The 13600-nt window shown below is 56.8% G+C and overlaps 2 protein-coding genes across 3 annotated transcripts; one reads left to right on the forward strand and one right to left on the reverse strand.

Annotated features, from left to right (window-relative positions):
• The first annotated feature begins 475 nt into the window (after positions 1 to 475).
• On the forward strand, positions 476 to 5742 carry DPH7 (diphthamide biosynthesis 7). Of its 2 annotated transcripts, none has more exons than XM_058659737.1 (9): positions 476 to 677; positions 890 to 1023; positions 1096 to 1183; positions 1950 to 2071; positions 2269 to 2441; positions 2951 to 3020; positions 3141 to 3206; positions 3364 to 3536; positions 5297 to 5742. In XM_058659737.1, the coding sequence occupies exons 1-9, from the start codon at positions 540 to 542 to the stop codon at positions 5686 to 5688; spliced, it is 1356 nt and encodes a 451-aa protein (XP_058515720.1). In that variant the 5' UTR covers positions 476 to 539; the 3' UTR covers positions 5689 to 5742. The 2 variants fall into 2 exon arrangements, with proteins under 2 accessions (XP_058515720.1, XP_058515721.1); XM_058659738.1 differs by having other exon boundaries at positions 5395 to 5730.
• Positions 5743 to 5973: 231 nt separating this feature from the next.
• MRPL41 (mitochondrial ribosomal protein L41) lies at positions 5974 to 6477 on the reverse strand. The gene has a single exon (XM_004593410.3). The coding sequence runs from the start codon at positions 6415 to 6417 to the stop codon at positions 6007 to 6009; it is 411 nt and encodes a 136-aa protein (XP_004593467.1). The 5' UTR covers positions 6418 to 6477; the 3' UTR covers positions 5974 to 6006.
• Between the last annotated feature and the right edge of the window lie 7123 nt (positions 6478 to 13600).

Genomic DNA, 13600 nt, shown 5'->3' on the forward strand with positions numbered 1-13600 from the left:
GGGGAGTCGGGGCACTGGCCAGCGCTGGCTACACAGGTGCCTGGGAGGACCCAAGCGTAGCCCTACACACCCAGCACTGCTGGGCAGGGGCCACACCTTGGCCCCAGGTCTCCCTGTTCCCACGGGCTGGGTAGAGCTGACCCGCGGCTTCCCCAGAGACAGCGCGGGCGCTGTGGATGTGTCACGTGGACTGGGTTGCCCTGTCCCCTTAGGCCCTGCACCCTGGCGGAGCAGCGGTGACATGCGCGTCCAGCCAGTGTCCAGGGTGTCCCGTGGGTGGAGGGGGTGACCCCTGTGGGCAGCGGCAGGCCGGCGGCCCTTCTCAGCCCTGGCCTTGCCGTGGCGCGCCGGTTCAGGCCTCCGGTGTCCAGGTGCCGCCCTCTGCGGTGCCCGGGACACAGTGACCGGCCACGCGGCTCCGGGAGGCGTCGCCATCCGTGGCTCCGCCCACAGGAAGTCCCGCCCCATCCCGGAAGTCGCCTGGCGGCGGGAAGCTGGGAGGGACAGGAACTTGCGGATGTGCTGTGTGCTCGGGCGGCATGGGGGGCGGCCGCCTCCGGCTGCAGCAGGCGGTGGACACGGAGCTCACCCCGGACTCTGTGGAGTGGTGCCCGCTGCAGGGCCGTCGGCACCTCCTCGCGTGTGGCACTTACCAGCTGCGCGCAGCGGGGGCCCAGGTGCGTGGAGGACGCCTTGTCCTGGACTTGGTGCGCAAGGGAGGGCGCGTGCGGGACTTGGTGCACGAGGGACGCCGTGTCCGTGTCCGGGACCTGGTGCGCGGGGGACGACAGGTGCGGGACCTGGTGCGCGGGGGGACGCTGTGTCCGGGACTAGGTGTGCTAGTGCAGGGAGGCGGCACCGCGACCCTGCGGATGCGTTTTCCCGGCAGAATGAGCCCGACACGGCCCGGCTCCCTGTGCGTTCGGGCCGCCTCTACCTGTACCGCTACCATGAGGACCGACCGGCCGCCCCGCTGGCTGAGGCCCACCGGAGGGATGGTCACGCCATCCTGGACACCAAGTGGTAGGTCCGGGCAGCCCCGCGCGGTGGTCCCGAGTAGGGCGAGTCCGGAGCCAGCGCTCGCTCTCTTCTCAGGTGCCACGTCCTGGTGGCTGGCAAGGCCCTGCTGGGGGTGGCAGATGCATGCGGGTCTGTGGAGCTTCTCCGCCTGGTGGAACCCGAGGTCAGCTGCGGGGACTGCGGGGGGTGGGCTGTGGCTGGGTGTCTGGTTCCGTGGGCCTGCAGCGCCATTATCCCATGTGGGCACAGGTCCTGCCTGCTCCACTGCCCATGTCTGCAGCACCTGGCATGGACCTGGCCCAGCCTGGGTCGTTGGCCGCTTTTTGGGTATGAGCCAGCAGATGGAAGATCTGTGTTTCTCTCTGTAATCTGCTTCTTGGATGAATAAATCTGTAAGAATAAGAGCGAAGAGTATGGACTCCTGGGTGGGTGGTGGGAGTGGGCAGAATGAGTTCCTCTAGCTGTTACGTGTGTCCCATGTGCAGTGACTGAGGAGGGGGCCACACTGACGTCATAGCTCTGAGCGGACAGACGTGTGTGGACAGGGCCCAAGGCTGAGGGGAGAGGGCGTCAGGCAGCGCTCCAGGAGCTCCTGGAGCTGTGAAGGCTGCCAGGTTACCTCTGATGGCATGGAAGAGAAAAAGCATGCCATCTGTCCCCAGGGAGCTACACGGGCTGTCCCAACTGCACAGGTGCTCGTCCCTGGGGGCTGCCGTGTGTGCCAAGCTGTGTAGGCCTTGGAGCACAGAGGCCCCAGCTGGAAGGCTGGTTGTGTCTGCGGGATGGAGCCGAGGGAGGTGCTTCCGTCCCCAGGGGTGAGGGCCGGTGTTGGCAGGCTGCAGGAGTGTGTCCGCCTAGGCTCCTGCAGTCTCCCCTGGCAGCCAACCGAAGCATGGCTGACTTGCCCCCTTTGTCCCCGCTGGGAGCAGGGAAGGGACGACGACAAGCTCAGGACAGACAGCGGCTGCACGCTGGAGCCCGTGTCCAGCCTCGTCCCGGGCCACCAGTGCATGGCCTTGTCCCTCGACTGGTCCACTGGGAAGTCCGGCAGGTGAGGCCCCTTGTCTGTGCTGGGAGGGTCACTTCCTGTTCTCTGCCGGTTGCTGCATGTGCCTGGGCTTCCCACTGTGTCCAGGCTGAGGCCCGGTGACAGTGACATCCCCTTGTGACATGTCCGCGCACGCCAAGTGCTTGCTGGGCCTTGCCGGCCGCTCACGTCCAGCTGGGCTTCTCTGGGTTCCTGTCCAGCACTGGTGCCCAGCCCTTGCACATCATCAGCAGCGACTCCAGGGGCCAGCTCCACCTCCTGAGAGTGCAGGAAGAAGGTTCCAGCCTGCGGGCTGTGGCCTCCTGGCAGGCCCACGGCTATGAGGCCTGGATCGCCGCCTTCAACTACTGGCAGACTCAAGTTGTGTACTCAGGTGAGTTGCCTGGTCGGGGAAGCTCCCTGCTGGAGTATGCAGGGCTGTGACTTGGCACAGTGGGGACCCCTGCACACCCCACTTCCTGCTCCTCCAGCCTGGGCGGGGTATGGCTGCACAAGTTGGGCTCTACACCCAAGAAGCCTGTCCCCCAGTGAGTGGTGAGGGTGTGGATGTAGTTCCTGCCCTCCCTGCCTAGCACCACTCACTCCCCGTCCCGTGAGCTCCAGCCCCCGGGGTCCCTCCATGTCTCTGTCTGTCTTGGTCACCGTCTGTGGTCCAGCACAGCCATGGCCTCACTGTTGGTGGCTGCCTGGACCTTTGTCTCTTTGCTGCTATAGACCCACTCCTCCAGGACGTGGGCACATTTCACATCTGCGATCTCAGCAGTGGCCACTTCTGCCCTTCCCTGCACCACCTGTCCGGCTGTGAGCCATGCCCCCGGGCTGGCCTGCCGTTCCCCTCAGGAGTCCCCAGCCGAGTCGAGCCCCTCGGGCTTGTTCACACAGGGGGAGACGATGGCCTTCTGCGCGGATGGGACACTCGGGTTCCTGGCACCTCTGTCTTCACCAGCAGGCGGTACTGGCTGAGGGTTGGCCTTGGGTTCCCCATTCCCCTCCTGCTGGTCCCCTCCTTCCCTCAGTCCCTCCCGGGTGGGCCCTGCCTGGGTTCCAGCTTAGGAGCTTGCTGTTCTTGCAGACACTCAACGGGCGTGTGCAGCATCCAGAGCAGCCCCCACAGGGAGCACGTCCTGGCCACGGGAAGGTGAGTGCCCTGGGGACCATGTCCTTTGGGGAGAGGTGGGGTGCCCTGGAAACGTTCCTGTCCCTTGAGGTGAGGGGCAGTGGCGCTCGGGTGGGGTGCCTGGAATATTTCTGTCCCTTGACGTGAGGGGCAGTGGTGTTCCACATACTTTTTCCAGCTATGACGAGCACATCTTGCTGTGGGACGCGCGGCACATGAAGCAGCCGATGGCCGACACGCCCGTGCAGGGTGGCGTGTGGAGGCTCCGCTGGCACCCATTCCAGCACCACCTGCTCCTGGCAGCCTGCATGTATGGGGGCTTCAAGGTCCTCGACTGCCAAGAGGCCCTGGGTGAGTGGGGCCCACCACCACTGCACCAGCCTCATGCCTGCTCTCCCTGCCTGGCTGTGGAGTGGCGCCAGAGCCAAGGGACGCTGCCAGGGGCCCCAGCTCCCTTGTCTCTAAGCTCAGAATCCTGCATCATCCCACATATCTCGGCCACAGGCACTGCCCTGCCTGTGTCCCCTGTGCACACCTGGGCTGCATGGCTGAGCCTGGTTGGGCCCCTGCGTGCACCTGGACTGCCCGACTATGCTTGCCCGTGTACCCTGTGCACACCTGGGCTGCACAGCTGAGCCTGCCCATGTCCCCTGTGCATACCTGGGCTGCACGGCTGAGCCTGGCTGGGCCCCTGTGCACACCTGGACTGCCTGACTATGCTTGCCCGTGTACCCTGTGCACACCTGGGCTGCACAGCTGAGCCTGCCCATGTCCCCTGTGCATACCTGGGCTGCACGGCTGAGCCTGGTTGGGCCCCTGTGCACACCTGGGCTGCACGGCTGAGCCTGGTTGGGCCCCTGTGCACACCTGGGCTGCACAGCTGAGCCTGCCCATGTCCCCTGTGCACACCTGGGCTGCACGGCTGAGCTTGGCTGGGCCCCTGTGCACACCTGGGCTGCCCCTACCTTGCAGCACCTCTGGGTCATTTGTGGTGAATGTGCTGTCTCCCTCTATGCTGGTGCTTCCAGGTCTCCAGGCCGGGGACACGGCACATACGTCCTCAATCCTGATGGTGCCTGCAGCCATGGGGTCCACAGGGCTGTAACTGCACCGTGGTCAGTGCTCACAGGCCCCCCTCAGCTCCCGATGTGCAGCTCAGCTGCATTGCGGGTCCTTTTGTGCGGAAACTTGTTCCCAGCCCAGCGTGTGCGCATAGGTTTTTTTTTTTAAGGTTTATTTATTTTTTACAAAGTCAGATATATAGAGAGGAGGAGGTGGAAGATCTTCTGTCCGATGATTCCTTCCCCAAGTGAGCGCAACTGCTGGTGCTATGCTGATCCGGAGCCAGGAGCCAGGAGCCTCTTCCAGGTCTTCCACATGGGTACAGGGTCCCAAGGCTTTGGGCCGTCCTCGACTGCTTTCCCAGGCCACAAGCAGGGAGCTGGATGGGAAGTGGGGCTGCCAGGATTAGAACTGGCGCCCATATGGGATCCTGGCACATTCAAGGCAAGGACTGTAGCCACTAGACCACCACGCAGGGGCCCAGCCCGTAGGTTTTCTAACTGCTCACAGAAAATGAGTATGTGGGATCCTTCCAGGGGAACTCTGAGTCATCTTGACCTTGAGAAGTGTCCCTTACAGGAACCTTCACTCAGGTCCTGTCAGTGACAGACCGCCCACTCTGCCTGGGTCCTCTCCCAGGCTCCTCATGCTCTGGGCTGGCACTGACGCCAAGGCCCAGGGATCCCTCGGAGCTTGCTGCCTCGGTGACCACATACTCTGCTGGGCATCCAGTGGCTGTCTGGACATGTCCAGCGCCCCGCAGCTACCTGGCCAGCCCTGGTGCCTGGCCTCCAAAGGCTGCAGCAGCTCCTGTGGCTGGCGGGCTGGCCTTGGGCATTTCCGCTGCCCCTTGCTGGGGTGGGCTGCAGCTGGGAGAGCCCCTCACAACAGCCGACCTGTGCCTCTTCATCTCCCCCACCTGTCACCCTGTGTCAGCTGTAACCTCAGACAGAGGAGGCCCTCCGTGGTCCTGAGGCACACCCAGCACTAACATCCACAACTGGAGGGCACATGGGCCATCTGACTAATGCATGTCTCTCTCTCTGCAGAGGGGAGGCAGGGGGCGCCTGTCTTGGTCTCCCACTCGATGACCAATTCACTGGTATATGGAGCCGACTGGTCCTGGCTCCACTCTGACTCTCCACAGCCTTTGCCCTCAGTGGCCCTTTCAAGGAGCGACATGGAAGCCACAGACAGGCCACTGGAGCCCACCCTTGGCCACCCAGTGGACAGCAGCGGGAAGGACCTGGCCAACCCCTTGGCCTCTCTCATGCCGCCAGCAGACGAGGATGTGACCGGGAATGGCAGCCAGCCCTGTACCCTGGCCACAGGCCATGACTGTGACCCTGCCCCAGGTGGGTCAGACAGGGCCGGTGGCCTCCTAGCAACCTGCTCCTTCTACGACCATGTCCTGCACCTCTGGAAGTGGGAGGCGAGCTGAGCCAAGGTGGCCAGTGTCTCCTGCCCTGCTAGGCCAAGGCAGCTTCTCGAGGGGCTTGGGCAGGACCCCCAAGTCCCCACTTGCTGCCAGTGAGTGTGGACAGCAGTGACGCACAGACCCACACCTGGGCTGGGGCCCATCTCTCCCCTTCCCCCCCGCCAAATAAACCCTGAAGACCAAGCAGACTGGCTGCGGGGAGGGAGCTGTATTCCCCGGGGACCCCCCACATGGCCCCATAGCCACAGCTGAGACACTGCCAGGCCTGAAACTGATAACACCGATCACTCCCTGAGGGCCAAGAGCTTTAATGGACTGTGGTCAGCGGGGGAAGTTCTTGGGGTACAGCTGGAAGAGCTTGCCCTCCTGCGTGTGCTCAAAGCCATACTTGTCCAAGCGGCCAGGGTCAAAAGCGCCTTCGCGGAAGTCCTTCTCCACGGCGGGGGCCACGGCCTGGAGGAAGAGCCCGTGGGCCGTGAGGGGCTGGTCAGTGCCCGCGGGCGCGCGGTAGGACACGTAAGGCTTGAGCTTGAAGCCGGCCAGGTCCGGGACCACGAAGGCCGGCACCATCTCCGGCACCTGCACGAAGCGGCCGCCCAGGGCGCGCAGGCCCGTGCGCTTGGCTCCGCGGCCCTTGTTGAAGCTGCGCGGCCCGCGCTTGCTCGTCCACTGGCTCATCCGGTCTGCCCCGCGGAGCACCAGGCTCCGGGCGGCTGCGCTCAGGACGCCCATGTGCGCAGGGGACCGCGCTCGGGGTGTCCACTCCCCGTGCCGAGGGCCGAGGTCAGGATGTCCACGCGCGCCCTGCGGAGACAGACGCGGGGTGAGGCCCAGGTGACCGCACTCAGGATGTCCACTGCCTGCGTGGGGAGGCCCGGGCACAGCGGTCAGCCCGTCCCTCCCCGGGCACAGCGGTCAGCCCGTCCCTCCCCGGGCACAGCCGTCAGCTCAGGATGTCCACTCCCTCCCACGCTGACCACGCACCCCCACCTGGACACCCACTCTCGTTTCCACGCTGCTTCGGCTGCGTGACCTCGGATGTGAGCGACTCCCGCTTCCGGTCACCAGCACCCTGCAGCAAGAGCATCTTTGATTGGCTATTGCTGCTCGCAGTGTGGTGGGCGGAACCTCAGAGTCGGCCAATCCACGGAGAGACTTGGAGAGGGGCAAGGGGGAACGCGCAGGCGCAGAGTCGCCGGCTCCCAGAAGCTCCGACCAGGGCCCCGCCCTCTTGACACACCCCGCCCTTCACCTCCCTGCTGCCGCGATCTGCGACGGGCTGCCTCGCGTCCTGCGCTACTTCCCGCGGCCTGCCCCACTCCGCGCGGCCTGCCCCACTCCCGCGGCCTGCCCCACTCCGCACGGCCTGCCCTGTTGTGGGCTAAGGAGTTGATTAGCACTCGTTAAGCCGAGCACTCAGGAATTGGGCCTGCTGCTAAAAGCACCTGGTCTAATCAGACTCATTGGCATCCTATTGTTCTGTTAAAGGGCCTGAGGGGAAAGAGTATATAAGGGGTAATAAAGAGAGGTGTCAGGGAGACTTCCACCATCTCTGGTCTCCTGTCCGTGCTTCATCCCCAGACCTTTGCCATGTCCACGTTACTGGCTTTGCTGGCCGGAGCAAATGGCGGTTAACATGGGGCACAGCACAGGACATCTGAGGGACCCCTGGACCTATGAAGGTAAGGTTAGAATTTAGGAATTTTGCAGGGGCATAACTGATTTCATCCCTAGACCCTCTCCCTGTGCTAGGGCACGAGGGACAATTTGAGGAACCCCTAGAACTCTGGAGGGGCATAATCAATCTCATCCCCAGACCTTCTCCCCATTTAGGGGCATGAGGGACCCTGAAAACCCGGAGGCAAATTTAGAATTTAAAAACCCTGCAGGGGCACAATTAATTCCATCCCCAGACGTTCTTCCCATCTTGGGGCACAAGGGACAATCTGAGGGACCCTGGAAATCCGGAGGCAAGTTTAAAAATTTTTACATAAGTAAAATTTATCATGGGGCAAGAACTCTCTAAAGTGCAGGTGATTAAAGGAATCAGAGATCTGCCCCAGTCACAAGGCATCGAGACTAAGCTTAAGGCCTGGCAGAGTTCCTTTGAAACTGTCTGCGACGTGTTCCCATGGTTTGCTCTCATTGTAGCCACCTGCTTTCTCTGGCGCTTCGCAAAAAGTACTTTGCCATCCCCTCAAGCAGTGGTGCAACCCCGCTGTAAAAAATTGTCCATTAGAGGGAGGAGAGAGCTGCAAACTAGGGTAAAAAAGGAGAAGGAACCCCAAACCAGACAATGTCTGGAGAAAGTGCGTGAAGAAGATCCGCGGTCCTCTTCTGAGGAGGATGAGGAGGAAAAGGATGGAAGTGAGTTTGTCGAGGATCCTCCACCTGTAGAGCGTGTGCCAAGCAAAAATCTCTCTTGGACAGGCACAGAGCCCTCTGCGCCACCTGAGCCATTGGTGCCATCATATCTGGGCGCAGTTGTGAAAGGTTTACAGGAGCAGCTTCAGCACCTCTCCCTTCAGTTGATGCAGGAACAGAATGGATGCAGTGTTGGGGCTTGCACTGGACCCCCACTTTCAACTTCTCTTTCAGCTGTGGAACGTGCAGTACAGCAAGCACAGAAGCAGGGAGACCCTGAGGCAGCTGCCCTGGCTAGGCGCTTTGCCTCCCCGGTAGTTGAGGTAGAAGATCAGCAGGGGCAGAGAATCAGACAGCACCTGGCACTGTCCTTTAAGGACATAAAGAGTCTGAGGGACGCTGTTGCCACGTATGGCCCATCGGCCTCTTTCACCGTTTCCATCACTGAAGCCTTGGCACCTACCAATTTGACCCCGGCCGATTGGAAACAGCTCTGTAGGGCCACTCTGGATGGGGGCGATTTTCTAATGTGGAAATCCGAGTTCTATGAGCTTTGCCTTGACACAGCATGGCAAAATGCCCAGGCAGGCCTTCCTGAGAGAAATCATGATATGTTGACAGGAGAGGGGAATTTTGCTAATGTACAGAATCAGCTTAATTATGACCCAGGGGTTTACGCGCAGACCGCTGCTGCTGCAGTAAGGGCCTGGAAGTCTTTATCACCAAAGGGCTTGGAATATGCACATCTCTCCAAAATTGTCCAAGGCCCGGACGAGCCCTACCAGGCGTTTGTAGATCGCCTACTGGTAACTGCAGGTAGGGTATTCGGTGATGCAGATCAAGCCATGCCTTTCATAAAGCAACTAGCATATGAAAATGCCAACAAATGGTGCCAGGAGGCAGTTAGACCTTGGAAGCATAAGCCCCTTTACTCGTATCTTAAACTTTGTAAGGACATCGGGGAAGGACAGATAATGGGTGCAGCCATTGCAGAGGCATTGCGTGGTGGCACAACCGTAGGCTCAGGGGCCCACCCAAAACAAGGATGTTTTAAATGCGGCCAGCTAGGGCATATCCGTCGGAACTGCCCACTCCAGGGTTGTGCAGAGGCTCCTGTTAAAATGGACAGGCAGCCCCCAGGAGTTTGCCCCCAATGCCAACGTGGGAAACATTGGGCAAATGAATGCAGGTCCAAGATAGACATCTCCAGGCAGCCATCTGTGCCAGGAAACGGGAGCAGGGGCCAGCCCCGGGCCCCGCAAGCACCAATGTACGGGGCAGCGATTCAGTTTGTTCCTCAGAAACAAAGGCCATTCATGACCTTGTCCGAGGGAGCCCAGGCAGTGGAGGATGGGACCTCCATACCACCTCCAACATCGTATTGACACCCCAAATGGGGGTACAGGCCATTCCCACAGGAATTTATGGGCCACTACCCCCTGACACTGTAGGGCTTCTGCTGGGACGAAGCAGCACGGCCTTGAAAGGAGTTCACATTACCCCAGGAGTGATTGATGCAGACTATACAGGGGAAATTAATTAAAGTTTTAGCCAGTGTTCATGCTGGAGTTGCAGTTTTGCCCCAGGGGGCACAAATAGCACAGTTAGTGCTGCTCCCCATGGTGAAGTCAGATAATGCTTGCAGGGCTGGACAGAAGAAAGCAGGGTTTGGTTCCAGTGGTGAAACCTCTGTTTATTGGGTCGCTGATATGGCAGGCCGCCCTACTTTGGAGTTGAGTATAGAAGGAAAGATATGTACTGGGCTCCTAGACACTGGCGCCGACACCACTCTTATTTCACAGAAATGTTGGCCCCCCAGGTTGGCCTGTTACACCCACCATGACCACCCTGCAAGGATTGGGGCTGACCCAAAGCCCCCTAGTTAGCTCCAGACTAGCCTGGAGGGATAAGGAAGGAAATGGTGGCCATGTTGCTCCCTATGTAGTGCCAGGCCTGCCATTTAATCTATGGGGGCAATATTAGTATCTGGTCAGGAATTAGCTATGCAGCAGATGGAGAGGTACGGCTACATTCCTGGGAATGGTATAGGGAGAAAACTGCAAGGAATTCCTCAACCAATCTCCGTGGAACATAAGAAGGATAAGAAAGGGCCAGGGCATTTTCCCTAGGGGCCATCGCGATGGCGGCTGAGGTTACTCCACAGAAGATTACATGGAAAAGTTCTCAACCCGTTTGGATTGACCAATGGCCCCTTTCTACAGAAAAAAATAGCCACCATTAAGGAAATAGTTCAAGAACAGCTAACTGCTGGACATACTGTCCCTTCCACGTCACCATGGAATACACCTATTTTCATGATTAAAAAGAAATCAGGGAAGTGGAGACTTTTACAGGATCTCAGAGCAGTGAGTGCTACCATGGAGATAATGGGATCACAGCAGCCAGGATTACCACTGCCTTCCGCCATTCCAAAAGACTAACATTGTTGTGATTGATTTAAAGGATTGGTTTTTTTTTTTTCCATTCCCCTTCATCCAGAGGATTCACCTCATTTTGCTTTCAGTGTGCCCTCTGTTAATTTGCAAGAACCATTTGGACGGTACCAGTGGAAGTTTTTGCCCCAAGGAATGGCTAATAGTCCTACTATGTGTCAGATTTATGTGGCTGCCGCCTTAAAACTGGTGCGCACCAGCTTTCCCTCTGTTATGATTGTTCATTGTATGGATGATATTTTACTGGCAGCTCTATCTACTCAGGTGTTGCAATCCTGTTTGTGTAAGTTACAGCAAGCGTTAGAAAAAGCAGGATTAGCTATAGCCCCAGACAAAATACAACTTGTTTCTTCATTTAATTATTTGGGATTTCAATTTTTTCAGAATTGTATTAAACCCCCCAAAATTTCCATAGCCACAGAAAAGTTGCAAACTCTTAATGATTTTCAAAAATTGTTAGGGAATAATAATTGGATGAGACCCAGTTTGAAACTTACTAATACAGATTTGAAACCTTTGATATCTTAAAAGGTGACTCCTCTCCAGCATCCCCTAGGGTGCTGACTGTGGAGGGACGTCAGGCCCTACACAAGGTTGAGATGGCCATTGAACTAGCCCATCTGACCAGGATTGATTACAGTGCCCTGCTTTTATTTATTGTTGTAGCATCCTCATATACACCTACAGGAGTATTTTATCAGCAGGGGCCTATATTGTGGGAACATTTGCATGTCTCTCCTGCTAAGACAGTTGTGCCTTACTGTTTGACCATAACAGAGTTGGCACAGAAGGCCACTAAGAGCAGCCTAAGACATTTTGGGAAGGTCCCAGACACCATTATCATTCCATACACTCAGAAGCAGCTTTTGTGGTTGCAAAATATGGAAGACACCTGGGCAATACTTTTGAGCACTTTAAATGTTAATTTTGACAACCACTATCCCAAGGACCCCATGGTACATTTTTTTATTTTGCATCCTGTTGTTTTTCCGCTTGTAACCTCTCTTCAACCATTGCCAAAAGCTTTAACTCTTTTCACTGATGGTCATCTAATGGTCAGGAGGCTTTTGTAGTAGATGGCCAGGTTACCACCATCCCCACATCTTTTGTCTCTGCACAGGTTGTAGAATTGGTGGCAGTTCTTGCGGTCTTTCAAACATTTTCCATGCAGCCCTTTAATTTGTATTCTGATAGTGGGTATGTTGCCCATTCCCTTCCTGTGCTGGAGACTGTGGGCCAGATGTCTTCTCACTCTGCAGCAGCATCTCTATTTGCTAAAATTCAGGCCTGTGTTTGGGCCCACAAAGATAAATTCTTTGTGACTCATATTCGAGCCCATACAGGTTTACCTGGGCCCTTAACATCAGGAAATGTGGCTGCAGATTCAGCCACCGAATTGGTGGCCTCGGCCCTTGAAGAAGCTCAAAAGGCGCATGCTAGGTTTCACTTGAATTTTAACATGTTTCGTTTGCGCTTTAGTCTGACCAAGGAAAAAGCCAGAACCATCATGAAGCAATGCTCAGTGTGCCCTCAATTTTTGCCTATTCTCCATTATGGTGTAAATCCCCAAGGATTGTTGCCCAATCATGTCTGGCAAATGGACGTGACACACATCCCAGAGTTTGGGACACTAAAGTATGTGCATGTCACTATCGATACTTGTTCTGGATTTATTCTAGCTACTCCTCAGTCAGGGGAACAAGTCAGACACACTCTAGCCTATTGCTATGCATGTTTTTCCATCTTGGGAACTCCCAAAGTTATCAAAACTGATAATGGCACTTGCTATACTAGCAGTAAGTTTTGTGATTTTGCTGCCTCCCACCATATACAACTAATTACAGGTATTCCTTATAATCCTCAAGGACAAGGTATTGTGGAACGCGCCAACTGTACTATTAAGGATTACCTTATTAAGACAAAAAGGGGGAGGATAGCACTCCCCGAGACCATTTGAACCTTGTTTTATTTATCTTAAATTTCCTAACATTGGATGCTGAAGGACAGTCTGCTGCAGATCGTCATTGGAATCCGTCTCAGAAGCAGAAGGGTTGTGTGATGTGGAAGGATCCCTTGACTGGTCAGTGGCAAGGCCCAGATCCCGTCCTCTTATGGGGGCGAGGATCAGTCTGTGTTTTCCCAGAAAACGCAAATGGTCCAAGGTGATTCCTGAGAGGCTTGTCCGCCAAGCTCCTGCTGCTGAGTGTTGTGGAAGCTTGGGTACTGGCCATGGTGATGGCATTTGAGTCGGAAGATCGACGGGCCAAGCAGGTATATTAGGCCTTTATATATTATATATTAGTATTTGTTAAGCACCCATCTCTTTATCTTTTCTTTCTCCTATGAGCACCTAGGTCCCAACATTTCCTGCCAGTTTCTCCTTAAACCAGACTATCAGACTGTCTGGTGTGCGACCCCAGCTGTTGGGGGTCTGGCCCTCCCTTTTTAAATAGCGCAATCTCTGCCCGTGCTTTTTCTTATCATTCCCCTGTTATTACCACTGGGAAAATACCCCACCTTCTCTACGTGGCAGCTTTGTGGGGTTTGGACATGCACTGGCATGCGCCCCATTATTCCTTCCTTAGGAATCCAATTATTCCTATGGAATTTATTAGTTCCATCACTTCTCTGAACTTGAGGACTCGCTCACGTGGGTGAACCTCAGCTCCTTGAATTTTAAGCTTGTGTCTGCCTGCGTTATCCCCATGTTTCTCTCTCACATAGAGAAAACACCTCTGAAGTGAATGACACTGAGTTCCAGTGCCCCCTGACAGCGTGCTGGAATGGCAATTGCGATTCTGCTGTTATCCTGCGGCTGCCCTGAATCCTGCCTGTGCCTGTTGGGACTGACGGAGAGGCCTCTGTTGGCCTGATAAAGAATAAAAGAGACTTTGGCATAACGGCGACCATCGTAGCCAGTACCTCAGCAGCCGCCACCAGCTACCGTGGTGACAGTGAACAAGGTCGTGGAACAGACTGCCAGAATTATGCAACAACAGGATTTTACTGATGAACATGAGCGGGTGGGCATGCTTACGCTGTAACTGCAGGTTGATTTGTTGGCAAAGGAACAGCAGATGCTGTGAGATTTGGTTTAG

The sequence above is a fragment of the Ochotona princeps genome, unplaced genomic scaffold, assembly GCF_030435755.1.
Source record: "Ochotona princeps isolate mOchPri1 unplaced genomic scaffold, mOchPri1.hap1 HAP1_SCAFFOLD_138, whole genome shotgun sequence".
In the NCBI taxonomy this organism is placed as follows: Eukaryota; Metazoa; Chordata; class Mammalia; order Lagomorpha; family Ochotonidae; genus Ochotona; species Ochotona princeps.